The 21,062-nt window shown below is 56.6% G+C and overlaps 1 protein-coding gene across 1 annotated transcript in view; it reads left to right on the forward strand.

Annotated features, from left to right (window-relative positions):
• Positions 1-4,917, forward strand: part of Tnfrsf8 (TNF receptor superfamily member 8) — a 59,097-nt gene extending 54,180 nt beyond the window's left edge. The window contains exon 15 of the mRNA XM_078025304.1: positions 2,085-4,917. Within this exon, the coding sequence (XP_077881430.1) occupies positions 2,085-2,335 (251 nt within the window). The 3' untranslated portion in view covers positions 2,336-4,917. The remainder of the gene's footprint in view (positions 1-2,084) is intronic.
• The last annotated feature ends 16,145 nt before the right edge of the window (positions 4,918-21,062 follow it).

Below are 21,062 nucleotides of genomic sequence, written 5' to 3' on the forward strand. Positions count from 1 at the left end.
TCTTCCACCCAGGGGCCTAGCACCCAGCCTGGGCCTTCCCCGCCTCTACTTGGCGGGAGCTCCCCGGGGCAGGCCTCCGTGGGCCCCCCTCCTCCTTCTCTGGGAGCGAAACTGACCCTGGGATAATAGCAGAGAGTATTTGATGTTCTGCACATTTCCACGGCAGGCCCTGGTGGGAGAACTTCAGGGCAGTATTTCCTCTTGAACAACTTTTGCAATCACAACTTTCAGGAAGTTTTCTTTGAAAAGAATGTGTTTGGGGGAAATGCCAAAGGCTTCCCCTTCAAATTTCCTGAGAATTAAGTCCTCGTTGGAATGTTCAAGCCCACGCTGAGCAATCCTGGCTGGAACTCGGGGCCCAGGGAGGGAGGGGAGGGCCGGCTCTCCCCGGGTTCCAGCTGCTCTAGACTCTGGGCCGCCTTCCCCAGCCGTCCGCTGGCCTCACTGGCGTGCAGCGGGGTGGGCCACACTGCCAAGGGAACGCCTTGGAGCTTCTCCTGGACAGCAGATGACCCCTGTCCTTCTGATGCCACCCCAGCTTCCTGTCTCCTCCTGGGTACCAGGCATGGGGGCCCCCTCCCCTGTCCAAGACAACCCCCTCAGAGCCCTGGGTGGGCAGGAAGAACCCCCACAGCTGGAGGTGGGCAGCCCTGTGATGGGGCAGAGCCAGAGGGACCAGGCCAAGTGACATGTCAGGGGTGACAGCTCGGTCCCAGCTTTGGCTGCTTCTGTCCAAACCAACCACTCTTCCCCACATCTTCCCGCCTCTCCTCTCTCCTGCTGTCTGCCCTCTGCCCTCCCTTCTGTCGCCACCTGGGGATCCCTTGCACACAGCCTCCGGCCCCTGTGGTCAGTGCTCCCCAGGCGGGGGGCCCACAGGCCTGGTGGAAGGCGGAGGCTGGGGCGTGAGGCCGGCTGCCTGTTGTGGGGCTTGGGGCGCTCCACAGTCCCCCCGTTTCCCGCCCTCTGGTTCTCACCATTCTTTCTAACGCTTCTCTCTCTCCTGAGCTTGTGAAAACCCAAAATAGAAGAGCCGTGTTATGCAACAGGCTGAGGATGCAGGGTCCCTGAGAACCTTTCTGGGGTTCCTAAATCGGACGGGTGTAACCGGGTCACCCAGGAGGCAGGGGTCCCTGCACCCCTGTGCCACCCCACCCCTGCTCTCAAGTTCCCTCTCGAGTTTCCTCATTCAGCCTCCAGAGTCTAGGGGGGACAGCTGGAGCTGGGCCCTGGCCAGAGCCGGAGGCCGTCGTCCTGCCTTCCCAGCCTCTTGGGACCTCACCTCCCGAGCCTCCGTGTCTCCCTCCGTGAGAAGCCCAACTGGAATCCCCCATGCCAGCCAGTGGCCTGTGCCCGGTCCTCATCCAAGTGACCGATGATCCAGCCCCACTCTGCCTGCAGGCCACGAGGCCACGGGGAGATGGGCCCCAAGCAAGACGCTCCAAGACTGCCCCCTCTGAGGCTGTCCGGGTCACCAGCTGCTGCTTATTAGCAGGGCCAAGGCCGTTGTCCGTGCCACCAGCTGGCTGGGTTTGCGTGGCCTGAGGGGCCCCTGAGATGCAGGACTTTCAGTCCCAGGCAGAGGGGACAAGTTCGTGGCCCAGGTGTCTGCTTTAGGAAGTGGATGGAAGCAGAGAGGATTGCCTGGCGGTGGGAGTTCCCTCCGTGCTTTCTCCTGATGACCTTGGGGGGCTCATCTGACCTTGCCAGGCTGCAGGCTCTCGTCTGTAAAACGGGGATAACGAAGGCTCACTCCTTGCAGGAGCCCGGGGGGCCCAGAGCTGACGCGTGGGGAGCGCCTGGGGATGCTCGGTGCAGCCGCTCACCAGGGCTTTTGGTCCCTGTGGCTGCTGGCCTTTCCCCACAGCTCCCTTGGTCTCCCAGCCCCAAAGAAGTACCTCCAAAATCATGAGCACCCCATTAAGTAGCATGTGGGCCAGTTCTGTGCCTCAGAAAGGGTGTGTCATCGGCCTGAAATCACACAGCAGCAGTGGTAGAGGAGGAGGGACTCGGCCCCGCTTCTGCCTCCTTGCTCCCGCACTGGGCTCTGGCCTCCCCTCCTCACCCATCCTTTTGCCTTGCAGAGAAGATCTACATCATGAAGGCTGACACAGTGATCGTGGGGACTGTGAAGACAGAGGCGTCTGAGGGCCGGGGCCCGGTGGGGCCCGTGGGGCCTGAGGCAGAGCCGGAGCCGGAGCTGGAGGTGGACCATGCCCCGCATTACCCAGAGCAGGAGACAGAGCCGCCCCTGGGCAGCTGCGGGGACGTCATGTTCTCTGTGGAGGAAGAAGGCAAGGAGGACTTGGGGCCCACAGTGGCCTCTGGGAAGTGAGGCCCAACCTGGGCGGCGGGAGGGCAGCTGGCACCCCTTGGAGGCCAGCGGAGCAGAAGACCGTGTGGCTTGGACTGAGGTCCAGCGGCTAGTAGTGGACCAGGGATGGGGCACCCGGCTCTGCTGCTGCCCAGAGCTCTGGTCTCAGCGGTGGCACCTGACACTCGCCACCAGGACCAGTGCCCAGCATCGAGCCAGCACCCACTGAGGGAGTGAGCACGAGGCTGGTTCCCTGTGTCCCTCCCCTGTCCCTGGGCCTCAGAGCTGACACATCAGGCCTGCTGGCACGCCCCAGTCCCCAGTTACTGTAAACATGGCTCCCAGCGGGCGCGGTGCCAGCGCCTGTGGTTTTTTCTCCTGAGTCAGAAGGGAAGTCGAGGAGTGGGTGTTGGCGCTGGCACCCTGTGGGCGACAGCTGTGGCGCTGCACCTCGCCCCAGCCTCCCCAGGCTGCGGACCTCCCTGCGGCAGCCCTTTCCCTGCCCAGCCCCCACGGTGAGCCCAGGTCCATCCACTCCTCCCAGAAAGTCCCCACTCAGCCCCGAGCAGGAGGCCTTTCAGGGCCCAGGTGTCTGCAGACCTCCGCGCCTGCAGCGCCCACCCTGGCTGGAGACCCTGCCGCGGAGTGCTGCTGGCGAAGGGCCTCGGCTCTGCCCCGGGACTCCTCCTGTGTGCAGCCTGCAGCCTGCGGGGGCCTCCGCTGTTCTGAGGCGCCTCCTGCTCTGTCCTGGGAGTGGAAAGCCACCTCCCGGGTTTGCCACCTCCCGGGTTTGCCACCTCCCAGATTTGCCACCTCCCAGATTTGCCATGCTTGAGAAGCCACCAACACCCGCCCTGCGGCCCGTTCCCGCTGCTCTGCACCCACCAGGGTGTGGATGCTGGATGACCCTGGACTCAGGACGTTCGACCCCACTCTGCACCGAAGGCAGAAGGTGGCGGAGACCTCAGGGCTCTGTGTTCCACAGTAAGGACTAAAGCGCCCTGACATCCTGCCTGTGGGTCAGCCCCTGGGCCTGCAGCCTCTTAGAACAAACAAGTGACCGCTGAAGCATCTTACAGCCCGGACACCCCTGGACTTACCCCCAGGGGCCAGCCCCGGGAGCTGTTTACTCACCAGCCAGCCTCTCTGGAGGAAGTTGACCGCTCAGGAATCACGAGGGTGGTTTCTGAAACCACTCAGATGTTTTGGGGAAAGTTGGAGAGTCTGAGGCACCGTGAGAGGTGGTTATGCCAGGACTGGGTGCTGGCCAGGAACTTGAGTGGGTCAGACAGTAGTTGCCCAGTTGTCCTGTGCAAGGACAGAGTGGCACCCAGCGCCCCCCAGAGCTGCAGCCTTGAGGGTCGAGTGGACACCACCCTGATCCTGCCGAGCAGAGCCGGCTGGCCACCTTGGCCCGAGAATGTGGCCACACACTTTAACAGGATAAGGCACTCTATGGCCTGGTGGCTCTTGACAAAACGTTTAACCCTCTAAAAGTCTGTAGGAGAAATGAAGAATTGATCTGGGCTTGGTGGTGTGCACGTGGAATCCCAGCAGTTCCAGGGCTGAGGCAGGAGGATCGAGAGTTCAAGGCCAGACTTGACCATCTGAGCAATGTAGTTAGACCCTGTCTCAGAATACAAAAAAAAGGGCAGAGGATGTAGCTCAGCAGTGGAGCGCCCCTGGGTTCAGTCCCAGGAAAACACACGCAGAAAATAAAAAGAAAAATTGTGAGACCGAGGAATGACGGTGGAAATGGAGTGTTTGACAGCCTCGGAGCAGGAAGGTCACAGGGCCTCTCGCCCAGGTCAGGGATCCCTGTGCATCCTGGACTCTTGCCGAGGACAGGCACATCCTCACTTCTTTTTGCCCTCGGAGGCAGACTCGTCCTCCACGACACACACCCCGGAGCCAAAGCCTGCCCAGGAGGGTGCTCAGGATGGAGCTGCTCTTTGCACAGGGCTGCCTGCGGGCATTTGCGCAGGGACCCTGGGCCTCTCCAGGCCTCCTTCCCTCTGGCTGGGATGAGCCCTGCAGCTTGGGAAAGGAGGCTCTGGAGGTGGGAGAAGCCCTGGGCTCCTGGGACCCGCAGAGCCCCCAACCCTGCCCACCTGGGTGCAGCTCAGGGCCACTCTGGACCTCCTCCCACTGCACGCAGCCAGCCTGGAGTGTCCCCCTGAATGTGGCTCTGTGTGGGATGGAGGAGACCCACAGCCATGGCAGGTGACCCTGCCCACCCCACCCCTAGGACTGCAGCCCCACCTCCAGCCCGAACCAGCTGCTGCCTGCCCTGTGGTCAGCTCAGGAGCCAGGGGCTCTCCAACTTGACAGAGACCAGGTGGGCTCCTTAACCTCTGGCTGTTCTGATGTTCAAGAGGACAGATGGACAAGGACCCTCAGGGCAGCAATTCCCAGGCTGTTAAGAACCCTTCCCCGGGGCTGGGGCTGGCGCTGGCGCTGGCGCTCTGTGCTTGCCTAACATGTTCGATCCTCGGCACCACATAAAACAAATGATGTCATTATGTGCAGGTTCCAGTGTGTAACAACACATCCCACCTTGTGTACAATTAAAATGCACTAATAAAAAACGTTTTTAAAAGAAACTCCCCCACCCCCCGCCTCTTCCTGAACAGTTATAAGCAGGGGCGACAGCGAGTGATAATGTCCTGCGGAAGCTGTTGCCTTCACAAAGGGGCCATTGTGTGGAAGGCGCCTCGAAGGTTGGAAACTACAGGATTCCTAGAAGCTCAGGGCCTGGCGCCGGTCCTAAACCCGAGCAGGAGGACCACTTCCCAGGGCAGCTCTCTCTCCATCCGCACACTCCTCCCAGGAGTGAGTCCTGAAGACCCAGGCTGGGCCCTGCTCTTTTTTGTCCCTTGTCACCAGACACTGATGTGTCAAGCTGAGTAGAAATAAAACTATGCAGGGACAAAGGGTGGCTCTCCAGCTGCCATTCCTCTGCAGAGTGGAGTAGTGCTCTGGGGTCAGGCCCAGGTTCAAATCCCTACTCTGCCATTTATCAGCCAGTGGTCTTGGTTGTGTTCCATGATGCCCTGGCCTTGAGATTTGGGAGGAATATAGTGTCTTGGTCCATTTTCTGTTGCTATAACAGAGCACTTGAGTTGGGGTAAGTTACAGAGAAAAGAGGTTCATTTTGTCTCAGTTTTGAAGGGCAGGAAGTCCAAGACTGCACGGTGACATCTGGTGAGGGCCTTGTGCTGCTTCAACTTGGGGCAGAAAATTGTATGCGAAGTGGGTGTGCCTGGAGGGACAGAGCGTGAGGGGCTGCCTTAGTTTGTGACAACCTGCTCTGGAGTAAGGAACTCAGACCCCAGGTGCGAGAACTCACCTGAGAGAATTAATGGGGTCCCCTGAGAGTGTGGCGAATGATCAAAACACCTCTTGAGCTCCCCACCTCCCAGTGGGGCCACAGCGACAGTTAAGTTTCACTATGAGTTCTGGAAGGGACCAACCCTGTCCTTGTTTCCGCCTCTGAAATGGGGATAGCAGCCTCTGCCTGCTAGGGTCGTGGGACTTCTCTGAGCTGTCACCTGACACGTGGCTTGCGCCCACGGACTGGCAGCTGTGTTCTCCCTGCAGCCCGTGGCCACTTGCCCCTGAGTGACCCCTTCCTGCAGAATCAGCTCCTCCTTCTGCTAAGGGGTCACCTTTGAAGAGCCCTGAACTCAGAACATTTGTCTCCCAGAAAACCACTGTAGCTGGTGTGGGTTCCAAAGCTGCCCCCAGACCTTCTGCTCTGTTGGGTTGAACCAGGGTTTGGCTAGCCTGGGCACTTGGCCTCCCTGGCGTTGGGTCATGTGGAGCGTCCACAGTGGACAGGCCTCCTCTTGCCTCCGTGCTGCCGAGGACCCTTCACATCAGTCAGGACTGGCTGTTTGCTGACCTCTAAACTCTGGGCACATTTGTGAGGGATTCTGGGAGTGGGATCACACTGTGTGCTTCCAGGAGCCCCCAGTCTGGGCTCCAGGGCAGGGTCCAGAGGGGAGGGATCAAGGAATTGGGGGAGGCCTCCCTGTGGAATTGCCCCTTTGAGCTCCGCCCGAATGATGTAAACGCCAGCGAGATCTCCCTAAGTTGCTGATTCTGGCCTCAGACTTGCGATCCTCCTGCCTCAGCCTCCTGAGTTATTGGGATCACAGACATGCACCAATGTGCCTGGCTCAAGGTCTGGAAGGTAGGGAATGGTCAATGCCAAGGCCCTGAGGTGGGAAAGCCCCGGCCTCAAGATTCGGGAAAAACAAAGGGCGCACCAGGTGGGCGAAGGAGGCACGCAGGGGGAGGCCTGGTCATGGGCAGCTGGCGGGGCAGATTTATCGGAAGAGCACCACTCTTTGTTTCTTTGTGTCTTCCTCCTGTTAGAACAATGAACTTCCTGGTATTATCCCAGCCAAGAGCAAGAAGGGCCGAGCCACGGGTGCCAGCCGTTGTGTTAACCTATTTAGGAGGGAAGTGGGGGGCGCTGGCCGCACCCACTGGGAGCCAGGAAGCAGTTGGATGCGTTTTCTCAGAAGGCAGGCCGCATTCCTGGTTCTGTCGCTGCAGGAGGTGAGTGGTCGGTGGGTCTTGGTTCCTCTTCGGGTATCTTCCAGGGAGAGCGAAAACCAAACCGGAAAGTCCTGGGGCGGCTGGTGGCCCTTGTCGGGCTTTGGCCTGGCATCTGCGTTCGGAGGCATGAGCCTGGGTTGTCTTGGCCTCCTGGAGTCAGTGTGGGCCTCACCTTCTTCCTTAACCCTCCAGCACTCCTGGAGGATGTGCCTCAACGGTGGCCATCAGGGTTCAGCCTCCAGTCGGCCAGTCCCCGGCAGTTCTCAAGCAGAGCCCTTGCGCCTTTCACCTTGGGGATCCTGATCTGCAAAATGGACCTGATGCTTGCCTTGCAAGAGGCTGAGCGGCCACGCGGACGCGGGGCCCTGCCAGAGCCGAGCACCTATTCTGTGTCCAGCAAATGATAGGTCAAGCCACGTTCTTCGAGAGCTCAGGTTTGCCCTGCCCTCTGCACATCCTCTGAGCATCTGGGCTTCATAATGGTCGTCCTGAGAGCTGGTCAGCCTGGGTGGCAGCATTGGCCTTTCCACACTGAGGTTCAGAGAGGTGAAGCCACTGGCCCACGGCCACACAGCTGGGAAGTGCAAGAGCTGGGGTTGGGCTCCCTCCTGGTGATTCTGAGTCCCTCCCTGCACCCAGGTGGCCCTGCACCCTCTCAGGGAGGGGGTCTGCGTCACAGACAGCATCAGGCACTCTGCCTCCTGACAAGTTTCCTTTCACCTCCGTAAGCACAGCGGGAAGTGGGAAGGAGTCTATCTTGGTCCTCCACTTATGGGAAGGAGTAGCAGCCCGGGGGCTGGGCTGGGCCCAGGGGCGGAGCATTGGCCTGGCATGTGGGAGGCACTGGGTTCGGTTCTTAGCACGACATATAAATAAATAAAATAAAGGTCCATTAACAACCCCAAACAGCAGGCCAGGAGTGGCTCTGCCTCCTCTGGCCGGTGGGAAGGACCCAGGGCTGAGCCACCGGAGCCTTGTTCTTGAGGCCACTTTCCTGGAAGGCAGGTGTGACTCTGAAACCCACGGAGCTCGGGCAGGGGGCAGTGAGGTCCCGGGACCCGGCAGAGCTGTCTGCTCTCAGTGACACCTGTATCCTGTTCTCGGCCACACCAGGATCCCCAAGGGAAGACAAGGTCAAGAGCACGCCTCTCATTTCACAGATGGGAAATTGAGCCCGTGGAGGTCCACCGTCAGCCCGCGGCCCGCCTTGGTCTGTGATAGAGACGGCCCTGGCTGGGGTGGGGAACCACCGTCTCGTCCGTTTGAGCAGCAAAGATGACTTTTAAAAACATGGTGTTCAAACTAACGGGTGAAGCCCAGGCTCGGTGTGCACGTCTGTGTCCCAGCCACTCGCAAGCGGGGACAGCGGAGCCCGTAAGTCCAGGTGATGGAGACCAGGCCAGGCAACGCGAGGAGACCCTGCCTCCAGTAAGAAAGTGACTTGAAGACGGCTGGATGCTTACTTACGAGGCAGACACAAGTAAGAGCCACAGGGGTCCCGTCATCAGAAGAGACGAGGCTATCCCAGGGCAGGGCTTGTAACCTGTGTGGTCACCGAAGGCCCCATGCTCGGGTGCCCTGAGCTCAGCCCAGAGCTCCGCTGTGACCATGTCCAACCTATTAATCATGTCTGAACGAGGGGCTCTGTTTCTCTGGGTCCCCCGACTTACAGAGCTGGTCCTGCCCAGGGTGCAGGGGATCGTCTCCTGGAGGCTTCCTCACACCCGTGTCGCGTGACGGCAGCGTGACCTTCAGGGGAGTACACCGGGTGCCATTTCTCCTAAGCGTTAAAGGACCCCGGGTGTGAGGCCCTGGCCGTAGCGGTGTGATAAACCAACCTGAACTCTGCCGCTTGAACCACAGTGGCCACGCTGTGGGTCCCGACTCTGTGGCTGAGCCTGGGCTTGGCAGGAAGGCCCGTTCCTCACAGGGTTCCCTCCGGATGACTCCACTTCCACCTGTGCCCACGGGGACCCGTGTGGGCTCCCTCAGCGTGGTGCTGGGGCCAGGGCCAGGTCTTCAAACCCGAACAGTGTCACTTCCGACACACTGATGGCCCAGCAGGTCCAGAGCCCAGACGCAAGGAGAGGGGACATAGGTCTCCCTGCTTGGATGGAGGAGTGTCGAAGCCTTTGGAGACCACACGCTGGGCCTGGCACCCAGCTGCCCGTCACCTATCACCTTGATTTCACTGCTGTTCATGGCGTTGGCTCTGGGAAGCGAAGTACCCCGGCAAGGTCCCCATTCTCCTGGCTGGAATCCGAACCAAGTCTCTCTGGCCCAGAGCATGGGCCCTTGGCCAGGAGGCAGACCCTTGCACTCTGGGACCCATGGGGTCGCCAGGTGGCGGGGCTGGGACTGCAGTCCCCAGTTGTCTGATTCAAGGTACCGGAGGGGCTGGGGCGGGGGGGGGGGGCGGGCGGTAGAGTGCTCACCTAGCACATGCAAGGTGCTGGGCTCGATCCTCAGCACCACACAAAAATGAATAAATAAAATAAAATCAAGGTATTGTGTCCAATGACAATAAAAAAATATATTTTTAAGAGTATTGGAGGCGCCTTCTGGATTTTAGAAAGGAAGCTGGGCTCTGGAGGCCTTGCCTGGCCTCCCCTGAGAAGACGGGTGGCCAGCATCTGGCACCTTCTAGGGCAGGATGGGGGCCCCCGGGACTGCACAGAGCCCAGCCAGGAAGTCGCAGAGCTGTGGGCAGATTATGCAAGAACAGGCAGTCAGCGGGGACTTTGTTTTTCACGGTGATCACTTCATTCAGGAAATACCCACGGCTCTGGTGTGTATGGAGGGGGGGCCCCTACCCGGGTGGAAGACCCTCTTGTGACAGTTGGGCGCTCGTGAGGTGAGCCAGCATCCCCTGGGCCAGCTCACTCACCAGATTTTCCTGGGAGCCACTCTGCCCTCTGCGCCAGGCTCTGACAAGAGAGAGGAAGGGGTTCTAGACCTGGCATCCAGAAAGTCACACCTCAGGGGAGACAATAGGAATGATTTCTTGGGCTATAAACCTCACAGAGCACTCAGAAGTGGCTCGCGTTATCATACACGACAAGTGAGAAAACTGAGGCACAGAGTAGTTAAGTCACTTGCCCAATGTCACACAGCTGCTAAGTGGTACAGCCAGGATTCAAACCCAGGCCACCTGGTTGACGTGCCAGCTCCCAAGTACTCGGCCATGCCCCTCTACTGCGGCTCAAGCTGGGGTCACACTGTGCTGTGGACCCACCTCCACATAGAGCTTCATTTCATCCTCCCTATAATTTATTACTATTCTAAAGTTGGCTTAAGAAAGCTAATTAACCTGGCGAAATTCAAGTTGGCCTTGCTGCAATTTGAATTCCAGGCCCTGAAGGATACCGTGTAGGAGTCTGTGGGCCAAGAAATGCACAGGTTACAGAACGTACTCCTGCCTTCCCTTCCACTTTCCCTTCCAAAGCTTAGCTCCGGCCATTCCCTCCTACGACCTTCAATGTCTCCCCAACCTTCAATGTCGTCCCTCCTGCGACCTTCAGTGTCTTCAATGCCGCCATCTAACCAGTCCTGCCAGGTGTGCCCTGGTACCTCCCACAGCTCCTGTCTCCAAACCCTCTCTGAGACCCCAATATGGAGGACATGACCCACCATGAGACCACTGCTCGGTGCCCCCACCCTCCAATCTCACCTGTCCCCTCGAGGACCGCAGCCAGGACTCTGAGCTCGTGCAGCGTTGGCTTTGAGTTCAAAAACCCATAAAAACTATCTCAGTCTGAAAAGATGAACTCATCATTCACCATCCCTCATTTAGTGCTCAAGCAAGAGCTCCGTGAAGATCTGCCAAACGTCAGGAAGCGGCTGGGTGCTGTGGGGAGGCCTGGTGCACAGTGCAGTTCCCCAGTGTCCCACCCGGCTAAGGCCTGTGCTCCTGGAGCCCCGCTGAAGACACCCAGCCCGACGCTGGGCCTCCACTGCCTCCTCTGTGGAACGGGTTCCATAAGCAAAGTGCCCCCAAAGGGATGTGGTAAGGACGAAGCTCATACATTAATTTATTAAATAAATAGGTTTCAACCCCAAACTGTATGCCCCGTTGGGGGCTGGGGACACAGCCCTGCCTTCATGGAGAGTGACAGGGAAGAATGTTTGGGATCACATTAGCGTCTTGCGTGCTGATCCTGGGGAGGGGGGGTTAACAGTTCCTGGGATCCTCATTGGCTGGTGGTAACTGCTATAAGGACCAAGAATTCAGCAGCACACAGGGCCCCCCGTGGGGGTCGGGGTGCATGGTGTTTGGGGTGAGGGGTCTGGAAGAGGGAGCAATGCAGCGGGAGTGAGCCGCTGGGGCAGTGTAAGTCTGGGGTGGCTGCTGCCTCTACCCCACCCCCCACATTTGCATCTCCAGGTTTCTAAAGAAGAAAGGGCCCAGACGGTTTTGTGGGTGGAAACTGTTCTGCAGGTCCGGGAAGGGAGGCTGGAGGGCTGGCCGGCAGTCGGGGGGAAGTAGTAATAGTGGGGAGCTCTGGGGTAACTGGCACCCATGGGGGTTTCCTTCCAGGGTGAAGGGGAAGAGCAAGGCTGGACACTTCAGGAACCCAGTGAGGAAACCTCCTGCGCCCAGGGGACCTAGGGTCCACTCTGGGGTGGCAGAATACATAGCTGCCACCAAGTTCTGAGTCTGTGTTCGTGGAGCACCCACTAGATGCCAGGAGCTGTAGATTCCCAGCCTCCCGGAAGAGCCGAGGCTGCTGATCCCATTCTACAGTTGAGGAAAGGGAGGATCCGGGAGATGAAGTGATTTGTCCAAGGTCAAAGTTTCATGCCAGTAAATGGCCAGATCTAGGACTCACTCCCAGGTCTAAGCGATGGCCAAATTGTCAGCCAACTGCCTAAAAGGGTCTCCCGAGGTTTCTTGTGTGCGGATCCCCAGGGTTAACAGTTCCTGGGTCTTTTTTTTCCAGTTGTCAATGGACTTTGTTTTTATTTACTCATATGCGGTGCTGAGAATGAACCCAGTGCCTCACGCATGCCCGGCAAGCGCTCTACCACTGAGCCACAGCCCCAGCCCCAAGAGCAGGGTCTTGATGGACTGAGGGCAAAGGGACAGCAGCTACTGTGCCTGGCGTATGCAGTAAGTGCTCAGTAGGTACATGCTGGGTCTGCAGGACCGTCCTGGGGAGTGGGGACATCCAGCTTGCTGGGGGAGGAAGTATCATGAAGACAGAGTTCACCCTGTGGACACACTAGAGGTGGCCAAGTCACTGCCACCTGCTTCAAGAAGCCTCAGGGCTCCTCAGCCAGGGCTGCTTTGTCCCTCCTCTGGGTTGTCGGCTTCCTGCCCCCAGATCCTGCAGGGAGGGTGTCCATGCTGAGTCACCACGTCCAGTCCTGCCCAGCTCTGGCTCATAGTCCTAAACATCTGACTAAGCAAAGATTGGGAAACGGGACAGGGGAAAATCACTTTTTTCTTCCCCTTTTTGAATAAAGGACGGGAAAGTTGCTGGGGAGAGGAGTCCATGACGTCAGCACTCGTGCTTCTTGCTGGAGGCCGGGTCTCCCTGCAGAGAAGACCACCCCGTGTCTGGCCCGCAGGAACTGCCCCTGTGGCCCATCACTCCCTCTCCCTCTCTGCCTGCTCTTGTTCCGATCCGAGGCCTCACTCATGAGGAAAAACACTGATGAGGAAACCGAGGCCTGGGAAGGAGAGAGACTAAGGAGATCACAGAGAGAATCGGCGGCCATAGAGCCACACGGGCCTGTAATGCAGCCCCTCCCTGAGGGACAGCCTGGGGAAAGCCTTGTGTCCAGGGCCCTTGAAGAGCCCCAGGTCCTCCATCTGTGAAGCGGAGCCTCTGCCGCGAATGGCCCAGTCTAACAAGCGGCCACTGCCTGGCGAACCCCGCAGGAAACAGACTTCAGATGACAACGCGGCTTGCCGCCGAGAATCGCTCTGCGTTAGGTGTGCCCTCTCTCTGATGAGATGAGCAGCTTCAAACAGTCTATAAAACAGTAGCGTCAGGCCCTGCCGTTCAGCACTCCTGGGGTTACTGCAGGTCTCAGTGGATCCCAGATGTGGAAGAAGAGATGCGGGAGGGTGTGCGGGCTCCTTTCACCCCTGCCCCACCACGAGAAGATGTGGGCGAAGCGCAGAACAAATGAAGGGTGCACTATGTTCACGGATGGGATCCACGGACGCCGCGGCGATGTTCACTCTCCCCCAAATCCACTCGTCGCTTCCCGTCGCTTTAGTGAAGCGACTTAAATCCCAGTTGGAGTTTGAGGAACTTGACAAATGGATTTTAAAATATACATATTGTATATATTACATATATATATATACACACATACACACATATGTATGTATAGAACGTTTTAAATACATATACATATTATATCTATACATATATACAGAGAGATAATAAAGAGTTGTATACATAGACTGTATATATATATATATATGGCTGGGGCTGGGGCTCAGTGGTAGAGCACGTGTAAGTAAATAAAATAAATGTCCATCAAAAATACATAAATTTTTTAAAGTATATATATATATATATAATACAGAACGACTTTGAAATTAAGTATAGTTTGAAAAAGAATAGGAAACAAAGGAAATTCACTCAATGGGATTCTAAACATTCTATGAAGCTCTCTACTAGTGAAAACCCAGTAGAAGTGACCCAGGAATGAAAGACCAAAGGAGGAAAATAGATCATTTGAGATAAACCAGATAAACCCGTGAACTGATGGTAAACAGTGGGAAGCCGGGCAGTCTGGTCTACGGTGAGAGAACGACGGTCAGGTCTCTGGGCCTTACGTTCCTACAGTCCAGATGTGTGAAAGACCTAGATGTGAGAGGTAAAATTATAAAGCTGATGAGAAAACACAGAAAAATATATTTATGACCTGCAGGAAGAGAAGGACCATTTAACTATAATCCAAATGGCAAGACATGGATGGACTTGGTTACATTGAAATCAAGGAGTTTTTTTTTTTAAACGATAAAGGAACTTGAGGAACTTGACAAATGGATTTTTGTTGGTAAACCAGGAGACCAAACAGGTGACAGATGAATTATTTGCCATGTCTAAAAATGACAAGGGATTAATATCTAGAATATACAAGAAATTATTGCAAATCTACAAGAAGACAGGAAATAATAAAAATGTGATCAAAGGATGTGAACAGGCAGTTCACAGAAGGGGAACCCCCAGTGACTAACCAGTAAAGGAGAGGCGACCAGACCCACGGATATTCAGAGAAATGCAAATGCCATCCGTGGGCCCCGTGTCACACCCCTCTACTGGCCCAAATCAGAGCACTGACTAATGGCGGCTTGGGGGGAGTGGGAGGAGATGGGGACTCTGCAGCCAAGCCCATGGCAGTTTGGTCATCTAGAGGACCTGTGGGCAGTGGCAGGAAAAGAGTGGTGTCAGTACCCCGTGGCCCAGCGGTCCCCTTCTGCAGATCTCAAACCCCCGAACAGCACCATGTGGTCTACCAGAGCCCCGCAGGGATTGCCGTGGGGACAGGAGCCATGGGAGAAGAACTGGGGGTGGGGGGTAAAGCCAGAGAGACCCCTTGGAGCTGCAGTGGAGCTCGGTGGCCCTTTCTGTACCTGGGGTCCAAAAATGAGAGCAAGAGAGAATTTATGCAAAATAAAGATTCTGCTCAGACCAGCCACCAAAATGGCCAAATACCTGGGAATCATGACAGGAAGGATGCGTTTGGGTGATAGGAGAGTCATGGTCCTGCCTGGACCGGAAACACCGTTTATAAGGAGATGGTAGGCTCAGAGAGGACCGGGGCACAGGGGAAGCTGAGCCCAGAGGAGATAATATCTAAAATGGGAAGGCAGCTGCTGCTCTTCTCGGAGTCTGGAGACTTGTGGTCCAGGGGAAGGACCAGCTGCTCCTTGGGTCCCCCTGGGCTGGAATGAGACGCAGTGGGGGGAGGGTAGAGTTGGACAGAATGGAGGACAAGGGAGTGGGAGTGGGGTTAGAGGGTCCCCAGAGAGAACCAGGGTCCCCCTCGCTCATCCATCAAATAAGAGGAATCCTGCAGGGCCTTGGGGGGTCGAGAGCGGGAAGCACTTGGAAGACACGGAGGCTGTAGAAGGAAGCCCATGAGGGTGCCCAGCTGCTGCAGACGTGGCACGTGGGAGTCTCACTAGCCGCCGGCCCGCTCCATCGTGGGTACTGCCCCTGGGCAGAGGGATTTGGCAGGACCCAGCAAAAAAGAAAATGTGCAGCCCTGCCCCCCTGCCCGCCCTGCAGTTCTACTTTCTAGGTTCATGACCTAGAGAAACTCTCAGCCCCGTGCCTGGGAAGGCAGGTGTCAGCATGTGCATGGCCGCGCAGGGGACAGAGCAGAGGTTCAACACCAACAGCCGCGACAGGGAAACAGACCGGCAAGGAGTGGATGGGGTTGGAGCCAGATCGGAACCCAGAACCCATCACCTTGGAATGTTCTCAGAAACACCGCGGAGGGGGAAGCCAGGGCAGGACAGCGCCTGGCGCTCCCTGGTTGGTGGAGATGTGGACCCTGACCTCGGAGAGCAGTCACCTCTCACTGTCCACAGGGATGGGTTCCAGGACCCCTTCCCTCAAATACAAAAACCCAGGGATGCTCAAGTCCCCGCTCCACAGTGTTTGCAGATAACCGCAAACGTTCTCCTGGCTACTCGCCACCGTCTTCAGATCCTTCTAATACCTGAGTGCCCCGGGAGAGTTGTCAGGCCGCTCAGGGAACAAACACAGGAAGAAATCTGTGCGTGCTCAGTCCACGTGCAGCATTTTATTGTGTTTTAGATTATTTTCAATGCTCGGTTGCACGAATCTGTAAACTCAAAACCCGCAGATACAGAGGGCCGGCTGTTCATTTACAGAGGCAGAAAATGGACTAGAGAGAAATACGGTAAACTCAGAGCAATTGTGTGCTTGGAGAAAAGGCACTGTGGCGAGAACCGGGCTCTAAAGTCAAGGGCTTCCTGTTTTTTTTCTTTTCACGTCCTGGGGATTGAACCCAGGGGTGCTTTACCATTGGGCCACATCCCCAGTGTTTTTTTATTTTTTTTATTTTTATTTTTTTTTAAAGAGAGAATTTTTAATATTTATTTTTTAGTTCTCGGCGGACACAACATCTTTGTTGGTATGTGGTGCTGAGGATCGAACCCGGGCCGCACTGCATGCCAGGCGAGCGCGCTACCGCTTGAGCCACATCCCCAGCCCCCCAGTGTTTTTTTAAATTTTATTTGCTAAGCTGCTTGGGGCCTTGCTAAATTGCTGTGACTGGCCTCAAACTTGTGACCCTCCTGCCTCAGCCTCCAGAGTCGCTGGCATTACAGGCATATACCATCATGCCCGGCAAGAGTTTCCATTTTAATTATAAAATAAAAGCATTTGTGGCAAAAAAAAAAAAATAATTCAACAAGTGTCTACCAAGAGCCCCCCCACCCTTTTTTTCCATAGCTAATTTTCTCTGTGATGCTTTCTAGGTGCCAGGGACCCAGGGATCCAGCAGAGAGCACATCAGACAAGATTCCAGCTGCGATGTGCGAGGCACATGATAAATAGACAGGGAATCTCACCAAGGGCTACGGAGAAGTCAGGCAGCTCCTTCAGTGAGGGGTCAGGGAAGCCGCTCTGAAGAGGTGACATCTGGGCAGAGATGGAGGGAAGTGAGGACGTGAGTGAGTCACCAAGGCTTCTGGAGGAAGCTTGCTCCAGATGGAGGGAACTGTCACAGCAAAGACTCACGGAGGGAGCTGCTTCCTGTGTTCCAGGAACAGCCAGGAGGCCCGTGGGGTCAGGTTGATGTGACCCGAGGTCACAGGGGAACAGGGACAGCCTGGTAGTTAACACCTGTCCATGGTGGGTAGCAGGATGGGGGGCTTCCTTATGTCTTGCTTTGTTCTTTTTTTAATTTCAAAAAAGATTCCAACAAGATTAAGGTAGGATTGAGACAGATGGGCGTCAAATGACAGCCACGTGGTTCCTAGCAGGTTGAAAAAGAGGACTTTCATCAGGAAAAGGCCCTGCCTGGTGACAAGGGCCAACCGTGAAGCCCGCTCTTGGGCAGTGGCTTGGACAGGACAGGCACCTTCCCGTGTGCTGTGAAAGGAAGTGGGTTGGCATGAAGCCCAGAGGAATGGAGCGCACCCCACCTCCCCACGTCTTGCAGAAGCCACAGAATCGTCCAGTATGAGGACAGGAGGGGTGCTCTGTCCTAGTCCAGAGCTGGTGAAGGCCAGGAGACTGTGCTGTGGCTGCCCTGTCCCCGCCCAGACACACCTGGCTACATGATCCTTTTTTACAGAGTCTGGCCTCTGAGTCCTTCTCAACCAGAGCCCCAGACAGCTCTACCAAGGGCACCAGGCATTCAGAATGAAACCAGCCACCTCCCCCACCCCACTCAGCCCTCTCGTGTTAAGATGCGATGCTGGCCGGGCATGGTGGCACATACCTGGAATCCTAGGGACTCTGGAGCCTGGGGAAGGAGGGTTGCAAGTTCGAGGCCACTTGGGCCTCTTAGCGAGAACCTATCTGAAAATAAAAAGAATAAAAAGGGCTGAGGGTGTAGCTCAGGGGAAGAGGGGCCTGAGATGAGGATGCTGAAGCCCAGAGGAGAGGAGGCACTAGCCCACGTGCCCACAGGGACGGACGGGGCGAGAATAGAAATTCCCCTGAATCTTAGCCGGCCCTGCGTGTAGGGCTTAGAAACCCAAAGATTTGTTGTTGTTTCCAGAGGTTTAGGACTGATTTGGGGAAGAGGTAACCCAGCATGGGGAGGTTTGGGTGGAGACGGGGAGGGGAAGCCTGCAGGAGAACTGGCTCCTTCCCCAAGTCGTCTCTGAGAGCTGGGGTGGGGAAACAGAGAGCTGCACCCCCAGACCCTCTCTCTCTCTCTGGAAGGAGATGGGGACAGGAGCTGGTGAGCGTTTGTGGGTCCAGTGTCCCCAGCTTGATGTGTCTGCTTCAGCCCAAGGTGCGGGCAGGCGGGCGGGCGGGCGGGCAGGTAGAGCAGCTTGCAGGGCTGTGGTAACACCAAATGCTGCTTCCTGTTTGAGATTTTAGGACATGAGTCATCAAGGGGTTGGCCCAGTACGTTCAGGGTGCTGAGATAAGCAGGACAGTGGGACAAGAAAAGGTTGCTCGTCCTGACGGGGGTCCAGGGCTGCCCACCAGCAGCCTTGTAACATGGGGTGGCCCTGGGTCCCTGGAGGTCTGAAGGACCTGGTTCTGGAGCAGCTTCTGAAAAACGATTCGGACAAGAACATTGAATAGACATCTCTCCACAGCGGCGGCCGCCCTTCCCTGTACCACCACAGTGGTCCTCCGCCACAGCCCCTGCTACATCTAGACCCTCTGTAGAGTTTCCCAAAAGGTGTCCCTTAGCCACCTGAGGGCGCTTTGTAAAGCCAGATGATCACCAGGCATGGGGAGGGGCCCAGGAATCTGCATGCCTAACAGGCTTCCAGATGCTGGCTGAAGCTAAACAGCCAACTCCTCCCAAAGGTCTACCAGACTGCCTGGCATAGAGTAAGTGTTCAGGTAACAGCCTGACCTGTCCCACACGTGTGGCCTGATTCAGCAGAGACTTTTCCCGCCCCATAGGGTCATAGTCATCGCTTGCTGGAGTGTGACATATGAGTGTGTGTGGTGGGGGAAGCTTTCTGACAACCAGGGGCTGCCCTGGGAAGTAAGGGAAGTCTTTAGAGCCCCAGACTAAGTTTCAAATACTATGCCTGCAGCCCCTGGGTTGGCAACTAGAAGGCCATCGTCCTGTCTGTGCTAGAAATCTCCAGGTTACCCACTGCAAGGAACAAGTGACACTTTTTCTGCTCTATGGAGGTGGAGGGTCTAAGAGACGCACGGCAGGGGAGTCTAGGTGGTCCTAACTACTCTTATATGTATATGACCGGGATGGCTGGATCCCTGAGCTGCGCCTGGTAAGTACTCTGCATCCGCTCACTCGAGTCTCATCCTCCAACGCCTTCTGCATACACGTGGCTCCGGATCAGTCTTCATTGACTTCCACTTCATTGAGCTCCTCCTTTTGTGTATCTCCTGGTCACCAGGGAAACAGATGGAACCATGACCATGTCTCTCTGCTCTCGAGGGCTAAATAGCCCTGCAGTGTGACAGGCAGCCTGGCTCAGCAGAACTCTGACTCTGCAGCAGCCAAAACAGGGTTGGCTTTGCTGTACCCCTTCTGAGCTGTATAAGGTTCTGTGAAGCTTGCCGTCTCCGGGGCAAGACACTGTGTAGCACCAGACATAGGCTGGTGACCCAGAGGAGACTTCCGATAACTGCTAGTATCACAATTACTAAGACAGGCCTGAGGCATGCAAGCAACTAATAACTAGTGAGGGCGTTCTGCTAGCGGTCTGTACAGATGGCCATGCTGTCCTGCCCGGCTGAGCAGGGTGTGGTCAAGGGCAGCTTCACAGAGGAGAGAGAGTGGGGCAAACAGGGAGGGAAAGACATCCCGAGCAGGGGAACCTGTGTGGGTAGAGGCAAGGGGGTGGGAGCTCAGTTGCTCTGGAAGTCACGGGTGAGTGCATGGGCTTGGCTGGTTGTAGTGCCCATCAGCTTGGCAGTCGCTTGCTCCAGGACACGAACCCCTCAAACGTCTCACTGAGGAAGCTGAATTCAATTGTGAAGGCTGTGGGGAGCCATGGCCAGGTCAAATGTCTCAATCTGGACATCATCTATGGCTGTTTTTGGCTGGATGAGTCTCTGTTGTGGTGTTGCCTGTGCATTGTGGGAGGCTCCGGAGAACCCAGGCCTCTACCCACTGGATGTTCACAGTGCCTCTCCCTGTCCCCTACAGTGTGTCCCAGATGTTGCTACATGTGCCTGGGGTGGGAGTGGAGGGCAAAGTCACCCCCTGGTTGAGAGCTACTGCACTAGGAGGTGGCAGGGACAAGGGTGGCATGCCTTCTAAGGCTGGAGGACAGATTGCAGAAGTGGAGCCGGGGGCCCAGAGGTCCCTGGAGCATCCCTAGTGAGAAACGGCCAGGCCAGGGCCAAGGCTGGGCTGGGGACAGGGGTGGGCCATGTGATCTGGGATGTTCAAGGGACTGTCCTTGATATTGCTGAGTTTACCAGATTCCCCAATGGCAGGTGCGATACGGCGGGTGTCAAGATCAATCCCTCATCCAGAGGAAGAAGTCCTGGGCCACCGGTGCAGGTCACACCAAGAGGAACAGGTCTCTCCAGGATTGGTTCTGCTCTATCTCCAGCCTAAACCAAGCCACGGGGGAGAAGCCGGGAGACAGGATTTAGGGAAGGAGTCGCTATTGTGCTGAGCGCCCCCTGCTGCCCTTTGGGGGAGAAGGAGACACTCTCCTCATCTTGGACCAACCAGGAGGGGCTGTGAGGGTCCAACCCGGGAGCTTTATATCTCAGGAGTTTGAGACCATAACACCCGTCGGGGAGTCTTGTCTGTTTTGCCCAATGCTGAGTCCCCTTCACCTCAGGGCAGGCATACAGTTGGTGCTCCATAAAACAGCCTGTGGTTTGGCTGTGAGGCATCATTGCTGGAGAGCAGCCCAGGACAGGGGTATGAGCTGTGTGGCAACTGTGCACCCCAGGGAGGAAGCCAAGCTGGGGCCGTCTCTCCCCCAAAGTGCTTCCTGTGGGGATGTCACCTCAGCAGAAGCCTGGAGCCCAGGGTGGGGGCAGAATCAGCAGCAAAATCTCCAATGACCCCAGAGAGAAGGAGCCAGGAGCTGCCTCCCAGAGCCTCCCGTGCCAAATACGTGCCAACTTTGGTTGTCATGGAACACTGTCCTCTCTTCTCCCTAAATCTGTGCCCCAGGGCCTGACCTGTACTTGGCAGAGGTAAATGAGACATCACCACATCCTCAAACCTGGGTGGCCCCACCTGGCAGGAGAGATTTGGAACATGAACAGCCCCCAGAACGGGGACCGCTATGGCTCGATGATGTTGCAACTCATGTTGGAATTCAATCCCCATCACGGGGCGTCGAGAGGGTGGAGCCTCTGAGGAAGGCACTCTCAGGACGGGTGGCTCTGTAAGGAGGGAGAGTCACACACACACACACTCACACACACACTCACAGTACCCTTGCTCACTCCTTGTCTCTTGGCTTGTGGCGCCCTGTGCCTCTTTTCTTGCTCAGCCAGCAAGGAAGCCCTTACCAGGTGCAGCCCTTTTACCTGGGACCAGAAATGTC

The sequence above is a fragment of the Ictidomys tridecemlineatus genome, chromosome 11, assembly GCF_052094955.1.
Source record: "Ictidomys tridecemlineatus isolate mIctTri1 chromosome 11, mIctTri1.hap1, whole genome shotgun sequence".
In the NCBI taxonomy this organism is placed as follows: Eukaryota; Metazoa; Chordata; class Mammalia; order Rodentia; family Sciuridae; genus Ictidomys; species Ictidomys tridecemlineatus.